The 26,634-nt window shown below is 44.2% G+C and overlaps 2 protein-coding genes across 7 annotated transcripts in view; one reads left to right on the forward strand and one right to left on the reverse strand.

Annotated features, from left to right (window-relative positions):
* The window catches only part of LOC110531237 (low-density lipoprotein receptor-related protein 1), a 247,203-nt gene extending 239,921 nt beyond the window's left edge, over positions 1–7,282 (forward strand). For both annotated transcript variants that reach the window (XM_036988705.2, XM_036988706.2), the window contains 2 exons: positions 514–658; positions 1,828–7,282. In XM_036988705.2, the coding sequence (XP_036844600.2) occupies positions 514–658; positions 1,828–1,977 (295 nt within the window). In that variant the 3' untranslated portion in view covers positions 1,978–7,282. The remainder of the gene's footprint in view (positions 1–513; positions 659–1,827) is intronic.
* Positions 7,283–9,671: 2,389 nt separating this feature from the next.
* Positions 9,672–26,634, reverse strand: part of LOC110532685 (formin-like protein 3) — a 101,666-nt gene continuing 84,703 nt past the window's right edge. Inside the window, exons 23-25 of one of the 5 annotated variants that reach the window (XR_016483407.1) lie at positions 16,978–17,100; positions 14,690–14,737; positions 9,672–11,544 (exon numbers count right to left, since the gene is read on the reverse strand). Coding sequence is in view for 4 of the 5 variants with exons in the window: in XM_036988708.2 (XP_036844603.1) it covers positions 17,009–17,100 (92 nt within the window). In the remaining variant the exon portion in view is untranslated. Of the gene's footprint in view, positions 11,545–14,689; positions 14,738–16,963; positions 17,101–26,634 lie in introns of all 5 variants that reach the window. The other 4 variants (XM_090185211.1, XM_036988708.2, XM_036988709.2 and 1 more) reach the window with 4 other exon arrangements.

A 26,634-nucleotide genomic window follows, 5' to 3' on the forward strand; every position in this document is an offset into this window, starting at 1 on the left:
CCTCCATTTTTCTGGCCTTTCTGTAGTAGAGTCTGTCTGTCTGTCCCTGCCTGCTCTCTCCTGTCTAGTACAGGGTTTCCCACCCAGGAACACGGAGGGCTATTGACAGATTGACTGGTTCTTCCCTACACATCCATACCTTTCCCTGTCTACATGTATTACAGTGATGCTTCTGTGCCTGCATTGTAGAAGTGGAACATTTGCGTTGTGTAAAATCCAGCATTAACCAGGATAGACACTGGATGTGTCCAAATGGACTTTTGAAAAAAGCTCATTTGATTTGTCAATTTACCGGGGTTCTGTGTTGCCTTGACTGTGTGGAAACGTTTTAATGTACTGTACATGTAGCTGGTGGTGTGATGGTTTGCTGTATGCTGGACTTTTCTATCCTGTCAGTGGCTTGAACCAAGGCTCTCAGCACTTTCAGTGTGTGTTCCTGTGTTGTGGCTACGTCTCTGCTAATGTTGAAGTGTTGAGAGGACACAAACTCTGTGTGTGTGTGTGTGTGCGCAGTGCTAAGGGCTTTCAGCACCACAGGATGACCAACGGGGCCATGAATGTGGAGATAGGGAACCCAGCCTATAAGATCTACGAAGGGGAGCCAGACGACGATGCTGGGGAACTCCTGGATTCAGACTTCGCTTTAGACCCAGATAAGGTATCACATACACATACTCTTATACCCAGTCGCATGTTCATTAGGTATACCCATCTACTACCGGGTCAGACCCTCCTTTGCCTCCAGAACAGCCTGAATTCTCAGGGGAATGGAAATGTTGCCAGGAAAACATTCCCCACACCTTTGCCACCAGCCTGTACCATTGACACCAGCCTGTACCATTGACACCAGCCTGTACCATTGACACCAGGCAGGGAGGCTCTGCCGTCAGCATGATGCAACAGGAACCAGGATTCGTCATACCAGGCAATATTTTTCCAGTCCTCAAGTGTCCGAGTTGTGTGTTCCAAGATGCTGTTCTGCACACCACTGTTGTACTGCGCTGTTCTTTGTTTGTGGCCCACCTGTTAGCTTGCACGATTCTTGCCATTCTCTCATCAACAAGCTGTTTTCGCCCACAGGACTGCCGCTGACTGGATGTTTTTTGTTTGTTGCACCCTACTCGGTGAACCCTAGATACTTTTGTGCGTGAAAAGCCCAGGAGGCCGGCCCCTGACACCGACAATCATGCAGTACTACACTCAAAGTTGGTTAGGTCACTCGTTTTGCCCATTCTCACGTTCAATCGAGCAGTAACTGAGTGCCTCGATGCCTGTCTGCCTGCTTTATAAAGCAAGCCACTGTCTGTAAGAGAGAACCATTTTTGTGAAGGGGGGGGGGTGTACTTAATAAACTGGTGTATATTCACATTTGACCAACCCTAAACACTTTAACACTTGTTTTAACACTCAGGTTACTTGTTTTAACACTGCAGCACTTGTTAGCTCATAGTTATTAATTTGTCATTGACACATTAAAGGTAGACTCAGCGATATGCCGTAGATGCAGAAAGTAAACAGCACAGTGGGTCAATTTCCACAACAACTGAGTGTTGAAGTGTGAGGCTCAACTTCTCCTCTGTTTTGGTCCCGTGGCTACCACATTGTAAAGGCCTGATGTGAACCCGTGCAGCTGCACGGATACTGTGTGAGAGCCAAGTCTTGTATCTCGCTCATATCACTATCTGCGGTGCTGCTCGTTGGTAGACTTTCGCTGAGTGTACCTTTTACATCTTTTTTCTGCACTCCATAATACTCTGCAATGAAACCAAATGTAGGACCTCGTGTGCTCTTTGTCCAACCATTATTTCATTATTTTCATCCCTGCAGCCCACCAACTTCACCAACCCAGTGTACGCCACCCTGTACATGGGAGCCCACAACAGCCGCAACTCCTTGGCTAGTACTGACGAGAAGAAAGAGTTACTCTCACAGGTGGACGATGGGGAGGACGAGGACATGAGTGACCCGCTGGCATAGAGGTCAGGGGTCAGGCACGCCCGAGCCACGTCTGGACCACGCCCACATGCCTTTTCAAGAAAAGCATGAAAAGGAAGAGAGAGAGAACACTGTATTAAATGTATACAATGAAGGACTACTTTTGTATGTGATTGCAGTATTATTTGTTGTTCTTTTGAGAAAAAGGAACATTTGCCTAATCAGAAAAAGGAGGAACCATTTCATAGATTTTTTCATTCAACTCATTTTATTTTGCTCACCTTCCTCCCCCCCTTGCTACTGTCACTCCCCCTTCACCCCTTGATCCATATAGCCACTACCTCTATGTAAAGGTGTAGAGAAAAACAAACAGCAGTTAGTTCACTTTGTATGAATTGTGTAGGGAAGAAACATTGTTCTATTTCAGAGAAGTTTGTTTGTGAAAGACGTGGAGAAAAGAGGATGTAAAGTTTAATAGTCAGTAGTCAGTACTGATTGACGCTGGTTTGGTTTATGTGTTACTTTCTGTGCCATCTATCTCTACTGTTTGAAGTGTTCAGTATATCAATAGAATGGTGTAGAATGAGAACACGGCTGTTGGAACTAAAAGTGTTCAGGAACTGTGTTCTGGAACTGTGTTCAGGAACTGGAACAGGAACCACATGGCAGAGTAAGTCAGCATCACAAATTCTAATGTCCATTCTGTTGAAAACTATGTTCCAAGTGATTGTCTTTTTTCTCCTTGCACAGAAGACTAAAAGTGTGTGTGTGTGTGTGTGTGTGTGTATATATATATACACACACATATACACTACATGACCAAAAGTATGTGGACCCCTGCTCGTCGAACATCTAATTTGAAAATCATGGGCATTAATATGGAATTGGTCCTCCCTATAACAGTCTCCACTCTTCTGGGAAGGCGTTCTACTAGATGTCAGAACATTGCTGCTGGGACTTGCTTCCATTCAGCCAAAAGAGCATTAGTGACGTTGGGCGATTAGGCCTGGCTCGCAGTCGGCATTCCAATTCATCCCAAAGGGGTTCGATGGGGTTGAGGTCAGGGCTCTGTGCAGGCCAGTCAAGTTCTTCCACACCAATCTCGACAAATGTTTTCTGTATGGACTTCGCTTTGTGCACACGGGCATTGCCATACTGAAACAGGAAAGGACCTTCCCCAAACTGTTGCCACAAAGTTGGAAGCACAGAATCGTCTAGAATGTCATTGTATGCTGTAGCGTTAAGATTTCCCTTCACTGGAACTAAGGAGCCTAACCCATGAAAAACAGCCCCAGACCATTATTCCTCCTCCACCTAAATGTACAGTTGGCGCTATGCATTCAGGCAGGTAGCATTCTCCTGGCATCTGCCAAACCCAGATTCGTCCGTCGGACTGCCAGATGGTAGAGTGATTCGTCACTCCAAAGAACGTGTTTCCACTGCTCCAGAGTCCAATGGCGGTGAGCTTTACACCAGTCCAGCCGACACTTGGCATTGCACATGGTGATCTTAGGCTTGTCTGCGGCTGCTCGGCCATGGAAACACATTTCATGAAGCTCCCGACAAACAGCTCCTGTGCTGACGTTTCTTCCAGAGGCAGTTTGGAACTCTGTAGTGAGTGTTGCAACTGTGGACAGCCAATGTTTACATGCTACGCGCTTCAGCACTTGGCGGTCCCATTCTGTGAGCTTGTGTGGCCTAACACAGACGTTTTTGCTCCAAGACATTTCCACTTCACAATAACAGCACTCACAGTTGACCGGGGCACCACTAGCAGGGCAGAAATGTGATGAACTGACTTGTTGGAAAGGTGGCATCCTATGATGGTGCTAATTTGAAAGTCACTGAGCTCTTCAATAAGGTCGTTTTACTGCAAATGTTTCTCTATAGAGATTGCATGGCTTTGCTCTCGATTTTATATACCTGTCAGCAACAGGTGTGGCTGAAATGGGTTAATCGACTAATTGAAAGGTTGTCCACATACTTTTGTATATATAGTGTATATTTATACACATATACAATACCAGTCAAAAGTTTGGACACACTTATTCATTCAAGGGTTTTTCTTTATTTTTACTATTTTCTACATTGTATAATAATTGCGGGACATCAAAACAATGAAATAACACATATGGAATCATGTAGTAACCAAAAAAGTGTTAAACAAATCAAAATATATTTTTATATTTGAGATTCTTCAAAGTAGCCACCCTTTGCGTTCATGACAGCTTTGCACACTCTTGGCATTCTCTCAACCAGCTTCATGAGGTAGTCACCTGGAATGTATTTCAATTGACAGGTGTGCCTTGTTAAAAGTTCATTTGTGAAATGTATTTCCTTCTTAATGCCTTTGAGCCAATCTGTTGTGTTGTGACAAGGTAGAGGTGGTATACAGAATATAGCCCTATTTGGTAAAAGACCAAGTCCGTATTATGGCAAGAACAGCTCAAATAAGCAAAGAGAAACAACAGTCCATCATTACTTTAAGACATGAAGGTCAGTCAATCTGCAAAGTTTCAAGAACTTTGAAGGTTTCTTCAAGTGCAAAAACCATCAAGCGCTATGATGAAACTGGCTCTCATGAGGACTGCCACAGGAAAGGAAGACCCAGAGTTACCTCTGCTGCAGAGGAAAGGTTCATTAGAGTTAACTGCACCTCAGATTGCAGCCCAAATAAATGCTTCACAGAGTTCAAGTAATAGACACATCTCAATATCAACTGTTCAGAGGAGACTGCGTGAGTCAGGCCTTCATGGTCAAATTGCTGCAAAGAAACCACTAGTAAAGGACACCAATATGAAGAGACTTGCTTGGGCCAAGAAACACGAGCAATGGACAATAGACTGGTGGAAATCTGTCCTTTGTTTGATGACTCCAAATGTGAGATTTTTGGTTCCAACCACCATGTCTTTGTGAGACGCGGAGTAGGTGAACGGATGATCTCCGCATGTGTGGTTCCCACCATGAAGCATAGAGGAGGAGTTGTGATGGTGTGGGGTCACTTTGCTGTCTGTGATTTATTTAGAATTCAAGGCACACTTAACCAGCATAGCTACCACGGCATTCTGCTACGATACACCATACCATCTGGTTTGCCCTTAGGGGGTATATCATTTGTTTTTCAACAGGACAATGACCCAACACAGCTCCAGGCTGTGTAAGGGCTATTTTAACAAGAAGGAGAGTGATGGAGTACTGCATCAGATGACCTGGCTTCCACAATCACCCGACCTCAACTCAATTGAAATGGTTTGGGATGAGTTGGACCACAGAGTGAAGGAAAAGCAGCCAACAATTGCTCAGCATATGTGGGAACTCCTTCAAGGCTGTTGGAAAAGCATTCCAGGTGAAGCTGGTTGAGAGAATGCCAAGAGTGTGTGCAAAGCTTTCATCAAGGAAAAGGGTGGCTACTTTAAAGGAACTCAAATATAACATATATTTTGATTTGTATAACACTTTTTTTGGTTACTGCATGATTCTATATGTGTTATTTCATAGTGTTGATGTCTAAACTATTATTCTACAATGTAGAAAATAGTTAAAATAAAGAAAAGGCCTTGAATGAGTAGGTGTGCCCAAACTTTTGACTGGTACTGTATATACATATATATATATAAACCTATTAACAAAGTGTCTTCAAAATATACCCAGGAATACAAACATGAAATAACAGTCTGTCTGTATTATGTTTTAGCTCGTTTTCTTTTTTAGTCTTGTATAATTGACCGGCTAAATGTGCTTAATGAATGAAGGTAATGGAGTGTGTAATGTGTTGGAGGAAGATGATTGTATTAAAGCAGACATTCCAGGATGAAGATTCAGGGGATGGAAGTAACTGAGGCCATTGGGGTATGAGAGGACATGTTTTGGGGCAACCCAGAATGTGTGTAGGGGGCCTTGATGTGAGAGGATGCATATTGGGGCCCAGAGGGACTATCTCAGTGACTGTTTAGTACAATTTCAACTGTAAACTGTCAGCCTGGTGATTGGCAGTTTTAGCAACAAGCAAGACTCTGTGAACGCCTGACATGGCTGAAACAAACCATTTACGATAAAACAACAAGCTGACGATGCTTTTGTCTTTGTCTGTGATTGTAAACATACTTTCAGGAGAGGCCAGAGAGCCAGTTGTTTCATGGGGGAAATTTTAAAACAACAATGTTATGTGTTTTTAATGTTTGTAATAATTACATCATGCCTATGTAATTTCAGTTTCTGCTCATTGTAAGTGCATTCCTCAGGAGTTTAGGATTGTTAGCCTCCTGATTAGCATCCCCTCTGCCTTGCTGCTAACGCTAGTTATGCTATGGCATTGTTGAATACTCATTTCTGATTGGCTTGAAGGGCATTCTAGAGCGTGCATTATTTCCCTATAACGCACAGTATAATTCAAAGGCTATGAAGTTCATTCTTATGTTCTATTTTTTTGTTATTGCTGCTTTTGAAAGCAAAATTCAAATGAAAAACATTATTGGTATTGTTGAATTTATAATAGCAAGCTAGGATGATGGTTTGGTTAGCTAAACTAGCAAGTCTGTTTGATTACCAAGGCAACTACTGTATCTAGCTAGCTAATAAACTTGCTAACTTCTTCAGTGGATGTTATCACATTTCTACTGGCAAATGAACACGTATCTAGAGGCAATTATATTCATTTATAGCCATGGTGTAAAAGGGATACTCAACTCAGCGCTCAATGCGTTCTCTGGAAAATAATGCAACTCCGTGAAAGGTAAGTTCCACTCCGCTAACGTGTCGTGGAACACACCTTCCACGTCGTGCACTATTTTCCAAGGAACGCATAGCCCCTCGTTGATTATCCCTTACCTATCTGTCTGTCTGTCTGTCTGTAGGCTCGGCTGTCTGTCGGCTTGTCTGACTAGCCATCCCTGTCAGCCAGTCAGCCCTGTCTGTAATCTTGTCGGTCTGTTGCTCTGATAGAACTATCTGTCTATGTCTGTTTGCCTGCCTGTCTGTCATTGGTCCAATCTCAGTCTCAGCCAATCATGTGCTGCTGACCATGCTGCTTCTAACCATATCTGTTACAGTTTACACTGCATGGAACTCACAATACACACACACACATACAAACCCAATAGCAAACCACTCTGGCTTAACCATCATTTGTTATTAACAGTATTCATCATTCATTGGATTTTAATTCAATTTCTGCTCTGTTACATTTTAATTTGAACAATGTAAATTAGGTACAAGCTGTTTAAATATTTTTGACAAATATTTCAGCAAAACAAAACCCTACACATGGATTTTTGTTGCTCTATTTCAGTTGGTTATGATTTCATTTCTTTTGATAGAAGAAATTAAATGGATTTTTATAGTACAAACACATGGTGGCTCTGATCTTCATTTGGAGAGAGAGAATGAGTGAGAGAGAGATCGAGAGACGGAGAGAGACCAAGAAACGGAGAGAGATCAAGAGACGGAGAGAGAAAGGGGAGAGACTGAGAGAAAGGGGAGAGAACGAGTGAAAAAGGGGAGAGACCGAGAGAGAAAGGAGAGACCAAGAGAGAAAGGGGAGAGACCGCGAGAGAAGGGAGAGAGAGAAAGGGGAGAGACCAAGAGAGAAAGGGGAGAGACCAAGAGAGAAAGGGGAGAGACCAAGAGAGAAAGGGGAGAGACCAAGAGAGAAAGGGGAGACCAAGAGAGAAAGGAGAGAGACCAAGAGAGAAAGGGGAGAGACCAAGAGAGAAAGGGGAGAGACCAAGGGAGAAAGGGGAGACCAAGGGAGAAAGGGGAGAGACCAAGGGAGAAAGGGGAAAGACCAAGGGAGAAAGGGGAGAGACCAAGAGAGAAAGGAGAGAGACCAAGAGAGAAAGGAGAGAGACCAAGAGAGAAAGGAGAGAGACCAAGAGAGAAAGGGGAGAGACCAAGAGAGAAAGGAGAGAGAAAGGGGAGAGACCAAGAGAGAAAGGAGAGAGACTAAAAGAGAAAGGGGAGAGACCAAGAGAGAAAGGAGAGAGACCAAGAGAGAAAGGGGAGAGACCAAGAGAGAAAGGAGAGAGACTAAAAGAGAAAGGGGAGAGACCAAAAGAGAAAGGGGAGAGACCAAGAGAGAAAGGAGAGAGACCAAGAGAGAAAGAAGAGAGACTAAAGGAGAAAGGGGAGAGACCAAGAGAGAAAGGGGAGAGACCAAGAGAGAAAGGAGAGAGACCGAGAGAGAAAGGGGAGAGACCAAGAGAGAAAGGAGAGAGACTAAAAGAGAAAGGGGAGAGACCAAGAGAGAAAGGAGAGAGACCAAGAGAGAAAGGAGAGAGACCAAGAGAGAAAGGAGAGAGACTAAAAGAGAAAGGGGAGAGACCAAGAGAGAAAGGGGAGACCAAGGGAGAAAGGGGAGAGACCAAGACCAAACCACTCTGGCTTAACCATCATTTGTTATTAACAGTATTCATCATTCATTGGATTTTAATTCAATTTCTGCTCTGTTACATTTTAATTTGAACAATGTAAATTAGGTACAAGCTGTTTAAATATTTTTGACAAATATTTCAGCAAAACAAAACCCTACACATGGATTTTTGTTGCTCTATTTCAGTTGGTTATGATTTCATTTCTTTTGATAGAAGAAATTAAATGGATTTTTATAGTACAAACACATGGTGGCTCTGATCTTCATTTGGAGAGAGAGAATGAGTGAGAGAGAGATCGAGAGACGGAGAGAGACCAAGAAACGGAGAGAGATCAAGAGACGGAGAGAGAAAGGGGAGAGACTGAGAGAAAGGGGAGAGAACGAGTGAAAAAGGGGAGAGACCGAGAGAGAAAGGAGAGACCAAGAGAGAAAGGGGAGAGACCGCGAGAGAAGGGAGAGAGAGAAAGGGGAGAGACCAAGAGAGAAAGGGGAGAGACCAAGAGAGAAAGGGGAGAGACCAAGAGAGAAAGGGGAGAGACCAAGAGAGAAAGGAGAGAGACCAAGAGAGAAAGGAGAGAGACCAAGAGAGAAAGGAGAGAGACCAAGAGAGAAAGGGGAGAGACCAAGAGAGAAAGGAGAGAGAAAGGGGAGAGACCAAGAGAGAAAGGAGAGAGACTAAAAGAGAAAGGGGAGAGACCAAGAGAGAAAGGAGAGAGACCAAGAGAGAAAGGGGAGAGACCAAGAGAGAAAGGAGAGAGACTAAAAGAGAAAGGGGAGAGACCAAAAGAGAAAGGGGAGAGACCAAGAGAGAAAGGAGAGAGACCAAGAGAGAAAGGAGAGAGACTAAAGGAGAAAGGGGAGAGACCAAGAGAGAAAGGGGAGAGACCAAGAGAGAAAGGAGAGAGACCGAGAGAGAAAGGGGAGAGACCAAGAGAGAAAGGAGAGAGACTAAAAGAGAAAGGGGAGAGACCAAGAGAGAAAGGAGAGAGACCAAGAGAGAAAGGAGAGAGACCAAGAGAGAAAGGAGAGAGACTAAAAGAGAAAGGGGAGAGACCAAGAGAGAAAGGGGAGAGACCAAGAGAGAAAGGGGAGAGACCAAGAGAGAAAGGAGAGAGACTAAGAGAGAAAGGGGAGAGAAAGCGACCAAAAGAGAAAGACAGCTAGAGAACCGAGAGTGAGACTGAAAGAGAGAGACGGAGCGAGAGACACCAAGAGAGAAAGGGGAGAGACCAAGAGAGAAAGGGGAGAGACCAAGAGAGAAAGGAGAGAGACTAAGAGAGAAAGGGGAGAGACCGAAAGAAAGAGACCTAAAGAGAGAAAGAAGTAGAGCCCGAAAGGGAGAGAGAAAGAAGATATGTTTAAATTTGGGTCACATTGTCATTTTGTTTATTAAGGGGGAAGTGCAGTCATATTTAAGATAACATACATCAAATGTCAGACACTATTTCATTTTATCCTTCTGACCCAAAAGTACAAGGCTTCTTCTATTCATTAATTTGTAAATGTGTATAGAAATATCTGCTATAAGAGTCGTGTCTCGTACAACAAGGTAATGTAAGTAGTGTAAATATGGGCGGTCCCTTTTGAGGAAAAGCCATATTGAAACACAGATAGTCTCAGCGTGCACAATCATTATGCTTACTCGATGGCTATTAAGGTCATCATTACGGTTCTAAAACAAAATTGGTCATCATTGAGGTTCTAAAACTGTAAGCAAAGAGAACAAGCATTGAGAACATGGTTAGACTCATAGGAATGCATTCTTTACCCACCAACAAATGCAAGTAAGCTAAACAGTCAGTTTAGAAACATCATCATACGTTCATCACTTGCTAAGCAAGAAAGTCTTGTCAGTTACATAACATTCAGACCAACTTTACTGTTGCTTTCAACTTCTGAGCAAGGTCATGTTCCTTATGGTTCTTAGTCAGTGGTTTGAAATAATTCAGTTTAAACTTGGGAGTGTTTAAGACTGAAGTGGTAATTAAGTCGTAATGAAATGGTACGACTGAAGTGGTGATTGTACTGTAGTAGGTGATAAAGATGAAGAAGTAATAGACAGCAAAAACATTGAATGTTTTAACCCACTCTTAGCGTTTCGGAAGACACTTGGCCTACGCTCATTTATATTATAGCACTGAGAAGCAACCTTTAGATATGTTAGTGATTAAAGCTGAGATTCAGATTTTTTTTTTTACAGTATTTAAATGTTATCATACAAAGGCAATACAAAATACAATCTAACAAAAAAAGAATTTAAAGATACACATTATGGCTGAGTCACGTAAAAATAATACTGTCAAAAAGGCACTTTTTTTTTTAGCACAATAAGAAATAAGACACAAGAGTAGAGGACGTTTGGTTTGGCTAGCTTGTCCAGAAAAGACACCGATATGACAATAATCTTCAGTCCTTTTTGAAATCGGTGGACAGAGACATCATGTGAAGGCAAAACCCTGGGTCCTATTCATTAGGTAGAGCACACAACCTAAAACGTTTTGCAACGGAAACCAAAATGACGATTCTTATTGGTCCAGGTAGTCCCTCCCTGTTTCATTCTGTTTTCTTCCGTTTGGTGCCTTATGAACACAACCCAGTTCTCTTTGAAGTGGAAATCCCAGCAGTAGAGTCAACATATGCTGTCATTTATCCAAGTGACTTGACTGACTGTCTCCCAGTCTCAATCTTGCTTGGATTGCACAATCTGAGGAAATCGAGGTTCATGGAAATAAGATCCACATTAGCAGGCACTTGTGGTTCCATGTCCACCTTATGCAGTTGAAGTGTCCTTCCTTCCTGCTTGTGTGAGGTGAGCCGCCCCTTTAAGGGCTCAACTCACCACTATACTCTTCTTCTTTGGACTCTTTCTGCCCAGTCCTGTTCTTAATATTATCTGTGTGTGTGCATGTGTGCGGTGTGTGTTTGCAGTGGGAGAGGAGGGTAGGCTATGTCGGTGATACTACAGTTATACCTGCTTGTTGAGAGACAGTGTCCATAAAGGATCTCCATAAATAAATAAATACCCCTGTAAAACAAGGGCCATTGGTTCGGTCCTGTCCACCTTTTAGTCTCTGTGCAGCCTCGGGTGGGTGAGACCACCGGGACAAAGAAGGGGGGGGGGGGGGGGGGGGGTTATAAAAGGAAGGGATGATAAGGGAGGAAGAACGAGTGGTTTGTTTAGGGTCTCTTCCAGCCGCTCCGGATCAGCGTGTCGTGCCGCAGAAAAGGCTGGCTGCGGAGATCTGTGAGTGGGTGAAGGAGGGAGAGAGAGGGGTCACACAGGTTAACTGGGAAGTCAAACTCTGGTACAGTGGTGTCATGCTCAGGTTTGAGGTTGTTGATTAAGGAACCTATATTTGCAGTGCTTATCCTAACAGAATATTTCAGCAAGTATGTTTAGAATTGTTACATTTTACTTATATGTTGTCAAATGGGTAGCCAATTGAATGTGGGAATATGTTAACTAAAAAGAGAATGATCCCTTTCACTGTCAACTTAAAACTAACAGAGAAATATCGATTTTTCAATCCAAGGCTATGGGGGTTTAGTTATTTAATAAACAAACCACTATGTCAACAATGTATCACAGTTGTAGACAACAAGCTCTGTGAGGTACCGTGCTATAGAGAAGCTAATATTCATACAACTCATCTAACCTGTCGTCTCTAAAACGACTCCTTAAATGTCTATACCATCATGATTATGACAGTGTTATGTAGCCCTTAAAATGGAGTGTTCAAGTAGTGTTGCCAATGTTTCTATCCATTTGTCTGAATAAATGTCCATTATGTGTGAACATGTCTGTGTGTGTGGATATGTGCAGGGGCCTCAACAGAGCTGGTTGACCAACAAGCTTTTCAGCACACCGCAAGTCACAGTTACCAGGGACAAACACAACATTGAGACATGCCATCAACAGGTGACAGACTGGTAAGTGGTGGATGGACAGAACACTGGACACAGCATGCAACATGGAAGATGAGAGGTGAGGTGGTGATGACGGAGGGACCTGAGTAGAAGGAAAGACTTTCATGAATGTAGATTAAATCTGTAGCGTGGAAGATCCGTACTTTAAATTCAAAAAGGCAACGTTCTCGCGTGGGCGGAGTCTGCATCCAGCGGTGCTTATTTAGCCTGAATCGGAAACTACCTTAAAGTGGCAATCAGCAGTAGAAATAATGACAGTGTTTTCACTGCACCTGTTTCGGTAATATGTTGAGGGATGGGCTGGAGAAATGTAATCACTCTCTGTTCATAAACAGAGCTACTAATGCAAGGACGGACCATCCATGATATCTAAAGGATAGGTGACCATGTTTTGAAGCTATATAATGTTTGTTTACATTTACTTGTTTTCAAACATTGGAGTAAAACAAGTTTGTGATGGGGTAAGACAGTTGAACTAAGCTCATGAGGCATTTATAAGTTACACTACATGACCAAGAATATTTTGACACCTGCTTGTAGAACATCTCATTCCAAAATCATGGTCATTAATATGGAGTTGGTCCCCCATTTGCTGCTATAACAGCCTCCACCCTTCTGGGAAGGCCTTCCACTAGATGTCAGAACATTGCTGCTATAACAGCCTCCACTCTTCTGGGAAGGCCTTCCACTAGATGTCAGAACATTGCTGCTATAACAGCCTCCACTCTTCTGGGAAGGCTTTTCACTAGATGTCAGAACATTGCTGCTATAACAGTCTCTACTCTTCTGGGAAGGCCTTCCACTAGATGTCAGAACATTGCTGCTATAACAGCCTCCACTCTTCTGGGAAGGCTTTTCACTAGATGTTGGAACATTGCTGCTATAACAGCCTCCACTCTTCTGGGAAGGATTTCCACTAGATGTTGGAACATTGCTGCTATAACAGCCTCCACTCTTCTGGGAAGGCCTTCCACTAGATGTCAGAACATTGCTGCTATAACAGCCTCTACTCTTCTGGGAAGGCCTTCCACTAGATGTCAGAACATTGCTGCTATAACAGCCTCCACTCTTCTGGGAAGACTTTCCACTAGATGTCAGAACATTGCTGCTATAACAGCCTCCACTCTTCTGGGAAGGCTTTCCACTAGATGTCAGAACATTGCTGCTATAACAGCCTCTACTCTTCTGGGAAGGCCTTCCACTAGATGTCAGAACATTGCTGCTATAACAGCCTCCACTCTTCTGGGAAGGCCTTCCACTAGATGTCAGAACATTGCTGCTATAACAGCCTCTACTCTTCTGGGAAGGCCTTCCACTAGATGTCAGAACATTGCTGCTACAACAGCCTCCACTCTTCTGGGAAGGCCTTCCACTAGATGTCAGAACATTGCTGCTATAAAAGCCTCCACTCTTCTGGGAAGGCTTTCCACTAGATCGCTACAGGGAACATTGGAACATTGCTACAGGGCCACGAGCATTAGTGAGGTCGGGTACTGATGTTGGGCGATTAGTCCTGGCTCACAGTCGGCCTTTCAATTCATCCCAAAGGTGTTCGATGGGGTTGAGGTCAGGGCTCTGTGCAGGCCGACTGTGAGCACTCGGTGGTCCCATTCTGTGAGCTTGTGTGGCCTACCACTTCGAAGCTGAGCCGTTGTTGCTCCTAGACGTTTCCACTTCACAATAACAGCACTTACAGTTGACTGGGGCTGCTCGAGCAGGGCAGATTATGTGGGAGACTGGTTTGTTGGAAAGGAGGCATCCTATGACAGTGCCAGGTTGAAAGTCACTGAGACAGTGTTTGTCTATGGAGATTGCATGTATGTGTGCCTGATTTTATGCACCTGTCAGCACGAGGGTGGCTGAAATAGCCAAATCCATTAATTCGAAGGGCTGTCCACATACGTTTGTATATATAGTGTATATTCTTCAAGAATCAATGGGTACATATAATTATATAACATGTAATTAAGTCCAAAAATGTGTGTAGCAACTGCTGATAGCCCCTTTAAATTTCAATCCCCCTACAACCGCTGCCACTGTTTTCCTGAGAGGTAAGGTTGATGGAAAAGAAAATGACCTGACATGAACTTACAGTGTATTCTAGGGGATGTATCCAGTTATATAAATATTAAGCTACATTTTTGGGCTGTGGTGCAGAAAAGTAGACCTGGCTGTTGTAAAAGCATGTCTGACTGCTTTGCTGTGGCTGATGTAAAAGCATATCTGATTGTTGTGCAGTAAAGCAGTCCTAGCTGTTGTAAAGCATATCTGAATGCTTTGCTGTAGAGTAAAGCATGTTCCTGTTTGCATCTGAAGCGCTGGCCTGGCTGAAGCAGCTGACATCACTGTAGCAGCACCATAGACTGTGTAGCTAGCAGCACACAGCATGTCCGCAGGCCGCAGCACACAGGACGAGCATGGCCAGGGCCAAGCAAACAGGCTTCAGGCTGCCTTTCTTACCCTGCAGAATTTAGAAGTGGCATATACTGTCATTAATCTTCTGTTCAGCTGTTCAGAGGGGTAGAATGAATACAGAGTAGAGGTTGAGGAAAGGTTCTTAACAGGTTAGAGGGGAAACCAAACCATCCATGTTAGTTAGTTTCAAGGAACAACAAGGCATTGTTAGCAGTTGTAGCCAAACCTCTTAATTACTATACTGTACTTTTAAGATTTTTGAAAAATAAATTGAAAAAAGTATAAAACCTGATAGAAAATGAACATACAGTATTTACATACCGGTATTGTAGCTTTCCATGCCCATGCTGTTATGCTAGATGCAACTTCATATTGACCATGTGATTATATTTCGTGGTAGTAAACATTACATATTCACATTTTAACATTAGCTTTTGATACAGTCTTTGTAGGTTCAGTAATCCAAAGAGGTTTGGCTGTCTGACTTCTACCCTGGTAATTCAGGTAGAGGTGTTTTGAGGGATATACAGTGCCTTGCGAAAGTATTCGGCCCCCTTGAACTTTGCGACCTTTTACCACATTTCAGGCTTAAAACATAAAGATATAAAACTGTATTTTTTTGTGAAGAATCAACAACAAGTGGGACACAATCATGAAGTGGAACGACATTTATTGGATATTTCAAACTTTTTTAACAAATCAAAAACTGATAAATTGGGCGTGCAAAATTATTCAGCCCCCTTAAGTTAATACTTTGTAGCGCCACGTTTTGCTGCGATTACAGCTGTAAGTCACTTGGGGTATGTCTCTATCAGTTTTGCACATCGAGAGACTGAAATTCTTTCCCATTCCTCCTTGCAAAACAGCTCGAGCTCAGTGAGGTTGGATGGAGAGCATTTGTGAACAGCAGTTTTCAGTTCTTTCCACAGATTCTCAATTGGATTCAGGTCTGGACTTTGACTTGGCCATTCTAACACCTGGATATGTTTATTTTTGAACCATTCCATTGTAGATTTTGCTTTATATTTTTGATCATTGTCTTGTTGGAAGACAAATCTCCGTCCCAGTCTCAGGTCTTTTGCAGTCTCCATCAGGTTTTCTTCCAGAATGGTCCTGTATTTGGCTCCATCCATCTTCCCATCAATTTTAACCATCTTACCTGTCCCTGCTGAAGAAAAGCAGGCCCAAACCATGATGCTGCCACCACCATGTTTGACAGTGGGGATGGTGTGTTCAGCTGTGTTGCTTTTACGCCAAACATAACGTTTTGCATTGTTGCCAAAAAGTTCAATTTTGGTTTCATCTGACCAGAGCACCTTCTTCCACATGTTTTGTGTGTCTCCCAGGTGGCTTGTGGCAAACTTTAAACAACACTTTTTATGGATATCTTTAAGAAATGGCTTTCTTCTTGCCACTCTTCCATAAAGGCCACATTTGTGCAATATACGACTGATTGTTGTCCTATGGACAGAGTCTCCCACCTCAGCTGTAGATCTCTGCAGTTCATCCAGAGTGATCATGGGCCTCTTGGCTGCATCTCTGATCAGTCTTTTCCTTGTATGAGCTGAAAGTTTAGAGGGACGGCCAGGTCTTGCTAGATTTGCAGTGGTCTGATACTCCTTCCATTTCAATATTATCGCTTGCACAGTGCTCCTTGGGATGTTTAATGCTTGGGAAATCTTTTTGTATCCAAATCCGGCTTTAAACTTCTTCACAACAGTATCTCGGACCTGCCTGGTGTGTTCCTTGTTCTTCATGATGCTCTCTGCGCTTTTAACGGACCTCTGAGACTATCACAGTGCAGGTGCATTTATACGGAGACTTGATTACACACAGGTGGATTGTATTTATCATCATTAGTCATTTAGGTCAACATTGGATCATTCACAGATCCTCACTGAACTTCTGGAGAGAGTTTGCTGCACTGAAAGTAAAGGGGCTGAATAATTTTGCACGCCCAATTTCTCTGTTTTTGATTTGTTAAAAAAGTTTGAAATATCCAATAAATGTCGTTCCACTTCATGATTGTGTCCCACTTGTTGTTGATTCTTCACAAAAAAATACAGTTTTATATCTTTATGTTTGAAGCCTGAAATGTGGCAAAAGGTCGCAAAGTTCAAGGGGGCCGAATACTTTCGCAAGGCACTGTAGAACACATCACTTGCCCACCAATAAGAGTCGAGGGTCAGGATTCAAACAAACTGCACTGTGCTGAACTATTAAATGGCCGCCGAAGTTAGTGAAGTGTTAAGGAGTAGTCTTAGGGAGGGACAGGGTGGGAGGTCATGCTGCATGCACAGTGGTCAGAGGAGGGGACACCTGTTCTGGACAACCTTGGCATTAGGGGGGGAGGAACTGTAGGGACTAGCAGTTGGAGTCGTCACACAGCTGTGCATCACAGAAGAACCGTGAGCCTCGTTTAGCAGTACGGGCTGTGAAGGGGACGCTCTTCAACACTGAGGGGGAGGAGGATGAGGGGAGAAAATGTCACACCTGAGACAGAGGAACCTGTACTGGTGCTGTACTGTGGTAGACCATCTGATGTGCCATCAGCTTGGTACACTTCTCAGTGTTGTCACTGTAATATCTTTATATCCAGTGTTCCAGCTCTCTCTGTGCCATACCTCCATGTTGTGGTGTATGGACCACAAGGTCTTTGGGTGCTTCTGAAATTACACCATATTCCCTATACAGTGTACTACGTTTTGACCAGCAGTGCACTATATGGAGTAAGTTGCCAGGGCAGGGATATACTGCATGTTGAATAACGTAGGTGACGCTATGTCCAGGAGGACAGGGATATACTGCATGTTGAATAACGTAGGTGACGCTATGTCCAGGAGGACAGGGATATACTGCATGTTGAATAACGTAGGTGACGCTATGTCCAGGAGGACAGGGATATACTGCATGTTGAATAACGTAGGTGACGCTATGTCCAGGAGGACAGGGATATACTGCATGTTGAATAACGTAGGTGACGCTATGTCCAGGAGGACAGGGATATACTGCATGTTGAATAACGTAGGTGACGCTATGTCCAGGAGGACAGGGATATACTGCATGTTGAATAACGTAGGTGACGCTATGTCCAGGAGGACAGGGATATACTTCATGTTGAATAACGTAGGTGACGCTATGTCCAGGAGGACAGGGATATACTGCATGTTGAATAACGTAGATGATGCTATGTCCAGGAGGACAGGGATATACTGCATGTTGAATAACGTAGGTGACGCTATGTCCAGGAGGACAGGGATATACTGCATGTTGAATAACGTAGGTGACGCTATGTCCAGAAGGACAGGGATATACTGCATGTTGAATAACGTAGGTGACGCTATGTCCAGGAGGACAGGGATATACTGCATGTTGAATAACGTAGGTGACGCTATGTCCAGAAGGACAGGGATATACTGCATGTTGAATAACGTAGGTGACGCTATGTCCAGGAGGACAGGGATATACTGCATGTTGAATAACGTAGGTGACGCTATGTCCAGGAGGACAGGGATATACTGCATGTTGAATAACGTAGGTGACGCTATGTCCAGGAGGACAGGGATATACTGCATGTTGAATAACGTAGGTGACGCTATGTCCAGGAGGACAGGGATATACTGCATGTTGAATAACGTAGGTGACGCTATGTCCAGGAGGACAGGGATATACTGCATGTTGAATAACGTAGGTGACGCTATGTCCAGGAGGACAGGGATATACTGCATGTTGAATAACGTAGGTAACGCTATGTCCAGGAGGACAGGGATATACTGCATGTTGAATAACGTAGGTGACGCTATGTCCAGGAGGACAGGGATATACTGCATGTTGAATAACGTAGGTGACGCTATGTACAGGAGGACAGGGATATACTGCATGTTGAATAACGTAGGTGACGCTATGTCCAGGAGGACAGGGATATACTGCATGTTGAATAACGTAGGTGACGCTATGGCCAGGAGGACAGGGATATACTGCATGTTGAATAACGTATGTGACGCTATGTCCAGGAGGACAGGAATATACTGCATGTTGAATAACGTAGGTGACGCTATGTCCAGGAGGACAGGGATATACTGCATGTTGAATAACGTAGGTGACGCTATGTCCAGGAGGACAGGGATATACTGCATGTTGAATAACGTAGGTGACGCTATGTCCAGGAGGACAGGGATATACTGCATGTTGAATAACGTAGGTGACGCTATGTCCAGGAGGACAGGGATATACTGCATGTTGAATAACGTAGGTGACGCTATGTCCAGGAGGACAGGGATATACTGCATGTTGAATAACGTAGGTGACACTATGTACAGGAGGACAGGGATATACTGCATGTTGAATAACGTAGGTGACGCTATGTCCAGGAGGACAGGGATATACTGCATGTTGAATAACGTAGGTGACGCTATGTCCAGGAGGACAGGGATATACTGCATGTTGAATAACGTAGATGATGCTATGTCCAGGAGGACAGGGATATACTTCATGATGAATAAAGTAGATGACGCTATGTACAGGAGGACAGGGATATACTGCATGTCGAATAACGTAGGTGACGCTATGTCCAGGAGGGCAGGGATATACTGCATGTTGAATAACGTAGATGACGCTATGTCCAGGAGGACAGGGATATACTGCATGTTGAATAACGTAGGTGACGCTATGTCCAGGAGGACAGGGATATACTGCATGTTGAATAACGTAGATGACGCTATGTCCAGGAGGGCAGGGATATACTGCATGTTGAATAACGTAGATGACGCTATGTCCAGGAGGACAGGGATATATTTCATGTTGAATAACGTAGATGACGCTATGTCCAGGAGGGCAGGGATATACTGCATGTTGAATAACGTAGGTGACGCTATGTCCAGGAGGACAGGGATATACTGCATGTTGAATAACGTAGATGACACTATGTCCAGGAGGACAGGGATATACTTCATGTTGAATAACGTAGATGACGCTATGTCCAGGAGGGCAGGGATATACTGCATGTTGAATAACGTAGGTGACGCTATGTCCAGGAGGACAGGGATGTACTGCATGTTGAATAATGTAGGTGACGTTATGTCCAGGAGGACAGGGATATACTTCATGTTGAATAACGTAGATGACACGCTATGTCCAGGAGGACAGGGATATACTGCATGTTGAATAACGTAGGTGACACTATGTCCAGGAGGACAGGGATATACTGCATGTTGAAAAACGTAGTTGACGCTATGTCCAGGAGGACAGGGATATACTGCATGTTGAATAACGTAGGTGACGCTATGTCCAGGAGGACAGGGATATACTGCATGTTGAATAACGTAGGTGACGCTATGTCCAGGAGGACAGGGATATACTTCATGTTGAATAACGTAGATGACGCTATGTCCAGGAGGACAGGGATATACTGCATGTTGAATAACGTAGGTGACGCTATGTCCAGGAGGACAGGAATATACTGCATGTTGAATAACGTAGGTGACGCTATGTCCAGGAGGACAGGGATATACTGCATGTTGAATAACGTAGGTGACGCTATGTCCAGGAGGACAGGGATATACTGCATGTTGAATAACGTAGGTGACGCTATGTCCAGGAGGACAGGGATATACTGCATGTTGAATAACGTAGGTGACGCTATGTCCAGGAGGACAGGGATATACTGCATGTTGAATAACGTAGGTGACGCTATGTCCAGGAGGACAGGGATATACTGCATGTTGAATAACGTAGGTGACACTATGTACAGGAGGACAGGGATATACTGCATGTTGAATAACGTAGGTGACGCTATGTCCAGGAGGACAGGGATATACTGCATGTTGAATAACGTAGGTGACGCTATGTCCAGGAGGACAGGGATATATATACTGCATGTTGAATAACGTAGGTGACGCTATGTCCAGGAGGACAGGGATATACTGCACGTTGAATAACGTAGGTGACGCTATGTCCAGGAGGACAGGGATATACTGCACGTTGAATAACGTAGGTGACGCTATGTCCAGGAGGACAGGGATATACTGCATGTTGAATAACGTAGGTGACGCTATGTCCAGGAGGACAGGGATATACTGCATGTTGAATAACGTAGATGATGCTATGTCCAGGAGGACAGGGATATACTTCATGATGAATAAAGTAGATGACGCTATGTACAGGAGGACAGGGATATACTGCATGTTGAATAACGTAGGTGACGCTATGTCCAGGAGGACAGGGATATACTGCATGTTGAATAACGTAGGTGACGCTATGTCCAGGAGGACAGGGATATACTGCATGTTGAATAACGTAGGTGACGCTATGTCCAGGAGGACAGGGATATACTGCATGTTGAATAACGTAGGTGATGCTATGTCCAGGAGGGCAGGGATATACTGCATGTTGAATAACGTAGATGACGCTATGTCCAGGAGGACAGGGATATACTGCATGTTGAATAACGTAGGTGACGCTATGTCCAGGAGGACAGGGATATACTGCATGTTGAATAACGTAGATGACGCTATGTCCAGGAGGGCAGGGATATACTTCATGTTGAATAACGTAGATGACGCTATGTCCAGGAGGGCAGGGATATACTGCATGTTGAATAACGTAGGTGACGCTATGTCCAGGAGGACAGGGATATACTGCATGTTGAATAACGTAGATGACGCTATGTCCAGGAGGACAGGGATATACTTCATGTTGAATAACGTAGATGACGCTATGTCCAGGAGGGCAGGGATATACTGCATGTTGAATAACGTAGGTGACGCTATGTCCAGGAGGACAGGGATGTACTGCATGTTGAATAACGTAGGTGACGCTATGTCCAGGAGGACAGGGATATACTTCATGTTGAATAACGTAGATGACACGCTATGTCCAGGAGGACAGGGATATACTGCATGTTGAATAACGTAGGTGACGCTATGTCCAGGAGGACAGGGATATACTGCATGTTGAAAAACGTAGTTGACGCTATGTCCAGGAGGACAGGGATATACTGCATGTTGAATAACGTAGATGACACGCTATGTCCAGGAGGACAGGGATATACTGCATGTTGAATAACGTAGGTGACACTATGTCCAGGAGGACAGGGATATACTGCATGTTGAATAACGTAGGTGACGCTATGTCCAGGAGGACAGGGATATACTGCATGTTGAATAACGTAGGTGATGCTATGTCCAGGAGGACAGGGATATACTTCATGTTGAATAACGTAGGTGACGCTATGTCCAGGAGGACAGGGATATACTTCATGTTGAATAACGTAGATGACGCTATGTCCAGGAGGACAGGGATATACTGCATGTTGAATAACGTAGGTGACGCTATGTCCAGGAGGACAGGGATATACTGCATGTTGAATAACGTAGGTGACGCTATGTCCAGGAGGACAGGGATATACTGCATGTTGAATAACGTAGGTGACGCTATGGCCAGGAGGACAGGGATATACTGCATGTTGAATAACGTATGTGACGCTATGTCCAGGAGGACAGGAATATACTGCATGTTGAATAACGTAGGTGACGCTATGTCCAGGAGGACAGGGATATACTGCATGTTGAATAACGTAGGTGACGCTATGTCCAGGAGGACAGGGATATACTGCATGTTGAATAACGTAGGTGACGCTATGTCCAGGAGGACAGGGATATACTGCATGTTGAATAACGTAGGTGACGCTATGTCCAGGAGGACAGGGATATACTGCATGTTGAATAACGTAGGTGACGCTATGTCCAGGAGGACAGGGATATACTGCATGTTGAATAACGTAGGTGACACTATGTACAGGAGGACAGGGATATACTGCATGTTGAATAACGTAGGTGACGCTATGTCCAGGAGGACAGGGATATACTGCATGTTGAATAACGTAGGTGACGCTATGTCCAGGAGGACAGGGATATACTGCATGTTGAATAACGTAGATGATGCTATGTCCAGGAGGACAGGGATATACTTCATGATGAATAAAGTAGATGACGCTATGTACAGGAGGACAGGGATATACTGCATGTCGAATAACGTAGGTGACGCTATGTCCAGGAGGGCAGGGATATACTGCATGTTGAATAACGTAGATGACGCTATGTCCAGGAGGACAGGGATATACTGCATGTTGAATAACGTAGGTGACGCTATGTCCAGGAGGACAGGGATATACTGCATGTTGAATAACGTAGATGACGCTATGTCCAGGAGGGCAGGGATATACTGCATGTTGAATAACGTAGATGACGCTATGTCCAGGAGGACAGGGATATATTTCATGTTGAATAACGTAGATGACGCTATGTCCAGGAGGGCAGGGATATACTGCATGTTGAATAACGTAGGTGACGCTATGTCCAGGAGGACAGGGATATACTGCATGTTGAATAACGTAGATGACACTATGTCCAGGAGGACAGGGATATACTTCATGTTGAATAACGTAGATGACGCTATGTCCAGGAGGGCAGGGATATACTGCATGTTGAATAACGTAGGTGACGCTATGTCCAGGAGGACAGGGATGTACTGCATGTTGAATAATGTAGGTGACGTTATGTCCAGGAGGACAGGGATATACTTCATGTTGAATAACGTAGATGACACGCTATGTCCAGGAGGACAGGGATATACTGCATGTTGAATAACGTAGGTGACACTATGTCCAGGAGGACAGGGATATACTGCATGTTGAAAAACGTAGTTGACGCTATGTCCAGGAGGACAGGGATATACTGCATGTTGAATAACGTAGGTGACGCTATGTCCAGGAGGACAGGGATATACTGCATGTTGAATAACGTAGGTGACGCTATGTCCAGGAGGACAGGGATATACTTCATGTTGAATAACGTAGATGACGCTATGTCCAGGAGGACAGGGATATACTGCATGTTGAATAACGTAGGTGACGCTATGTCCAGGAGGACAGGAATATACTGCATGTTGAATAACGTAGGTGACGCTATGTCCAGGAGGACAGGGATATACTGCATGTTGAATAACGTAGGTGACGCTATGTCCAGGAGGACAGGGATATACTGCATGTTGAATAACGTAGGTGACGCTATGTCCAGGAGGACAGGGATATACTGCATGTTGAATAACGTAGGTGACGCTATGTCCAGGAGGACAGGGATATACTGCATGTTGAATAACGTAGGTGACGCTATGTCCAGGAGGACAGGGATATACTGCATGTTGAATAACGTAGGTGACACTATGTACAGGAGGACAGGGATATACTGCATGTTGAATAACGTAGGTGACGCTATGTCCAGGAGGACAGGGATATACTGCATGTTGAATAACGTAGGTGACGCTATGTCCAGGAGGACAGGGATATATATACTGCATGTTGAATAACGTAGGTGACGCTATGTCCAGGAGGACAGGGATATACTGCACGTTGAATAACGTAGGTGACGCTATGTCCAGGAGGACAGGGATATACTGCACGTTGAATAACGTAGGTGACGCTATGTCCAGGAGGACAGGGATATACTGCATGTTGAATAACGTAGGTGACGCTATGTCCAGGAGGACAGGGATATACTGCATGTTGAATAACGTAGATGATGCTATGTCCAGGAGGACAGGGATATACTTCATGATGAATAAAGTAGATGACGCTATGTACAGGAGGACAGGGATATACTGCATGTTGAATAACGTAGGTGACGCTATGTCCAGGAGGACAGGGATATACTGCATGTTGAATAACGTAGGTGACGCTATGTCCAGGAGGACAGGGATATACTGCATGTTGAATAACGTAGGTGACGCTATGTCCAGGAGGACAGGGATATACTGCATGTTGAATAACGTAGGTGATGCTATGTCCAGGAGGGCAGGGATATACTGCATGTTGAATAACGTAGATGACGCTATGTCCAGGAGGACAGGGATATACTGCATGTTGAATAACGTAGGTGACGCTATGTCCAGGAGGACAGGGATATACTGCATGTTGAATAACGTAGATGACGCTATGTCCAGGAGGGCAGGGATATACTTCATGTTGAATAACGTAGATGACGCTATGTCCAGGAGGGCAGGGATATACTGCATGTTGAATAACGTAGGTGACGCTATGTCCAGGAGGACAGGGATATACTGCATGTTGAATAACGTAGATGACGCTATGTCCAGGAGGACAGGGATATACTTCATGTTGAATAACGTAGATGACGCTATGTCCAGGAGGGCAGGGATATACTGCATGTTGAATAACGTAGGTGACGCTATGTCCAGGAGGACAGGGATGTACTGCATGTTGAATAACGTAGGTGACGCTATGTCCAGGAGGACAGGGATATACTTCATGTTGAATAACGTAGATGACACGCTATGTCCAGGAGGACAGGGATATACTGCATGTTGAATAACGTAGGTGACACTATGTCCAGGAGGACAGGGATATACTGCATGTTGAAAAACGTAGTTGACGCTATGTCCAGGAGGACAGGGATATACTGCATGTTGAATAACGTAGATGACACGCTATGTCCAGGAGGACAGGGATATACTGCATGTTGAATAACGTAGGTGACACTATGTCCAGGAGGACAGGGATATACTGCATGTTGAATAACGTAGGTGACGCTATGTCCAGGAGGACAGGGATATACTGCATGTTGAATAACGTAGGTGATGCTATGTCCAGGAGGACAGGGATATACTTCATGTTGAATAACGTAGGTGACGCTATGTCCAGGAGGACAGGGATATACTTCATGTTGAATAACGTAGATGACGCTATGTCCAGGAGGACAGGGATATACTGCATGTTGAATAACGTAGGTGACGCTATGTCCAGGAGGACAGGGATATACTGCATGTTGAATAACGTAGGTGACGCTATGTCCAGGAGGACAGGGATATACTGCATGTTGAATAACGTAGGTGACGCTATGTCCAGAAGGACAGGGATATACTGCATGTTGAATAACGTAGGTGACGCTATGTCCAGGAGGACAGGGATATACTGCATGTTGAATAACGTAGATGACGCTATGTCCAGGAGGACAGGGATATACTGCATGTTGAATAACGTAGATGACGCTATGTCCAGGAGGACAGGGATATACTGCATGTTGAATAACGTAGGTGACGCTATGTCCAGGAGGACAGGGATATACTGCATGTTGAATAACGTAGGTGACGCTATGTCCAGGAGGACAGGGATATACTGCATGTTGAATAACGTAGGTGACGCTATGTCCAGGAGGACAGGGATATACTGCATGTTGAATAACGTAGGTGACGCTATGTCCAGGAGGACAGGGATATACTTCATGTTGAATAACGTAGGTGACGCTATGTCCAGGAGGACAGGGATATACTGCATGTTGAATAACGTAGGTGACGCTATGTCCAGGAGGACAGGGATATACTGCATGTTGAATAACGTAGGTGACGCTATGTCCAGGAGGACAGGGATATACTGCATGTTGAATAACGTAGATGACGCTATGTCCAGGAGGACAGGGATGGGGGCGGCAGGGTAGCCTAGTGGTTAGAGCGTTGGACTAGTAACCGGAAGGTTGCGAGTTCAAATCCCCGAGCTGACAAGGTACGAATCTGTCGTTCTGCCCACTGTTCCCAGGCCGTCATTGAAAATAAGAATTTGTTCTTAACTGACTTGCCTGGTAAAATAAAGGTAAAATAAAAAATAAAATAAAATATACTTCATGTTGAATAACGTAGGTGACACTATGTCCAGGAGGACAGGGATATACTGCATGTTGAATAACGTAGGTGACGCTATGTCCAGGAGGACAGGGATATACTGCATGTTGAATAACGTAGGTGACGCTATGTCCAGGAGGACAGGGATATACTGCATGTTGAATAACGTAGGTGACGCTATGTCCAGGAGGACAGGGATATACTGCATGTTGAATAACGTAGGTGACGCTATGTCCAGGAGGACAGGGATATACTGCATGTTGAATAACGTAGATGACGCTATGTCCAGGAGGACAGGGATA

The sequence above is a fragment of the Oncorhynchus mykiss genome, chromosome 9 (genome assembly GCF_057628025.1).
Source record: "Oncorhynchus mykiss isolate SJ-2025 chromosome 9, ASM5762802v1, whole genome shotgun sequence".
Classification (NCBI taxonomy): domain Eukaryota; kingdom Metazoa; phylum Chordata; class Actinopteri; order Salmoniformes; family Salmonidae; genus Oncorhynchus; species Oncorhynchus mykiss.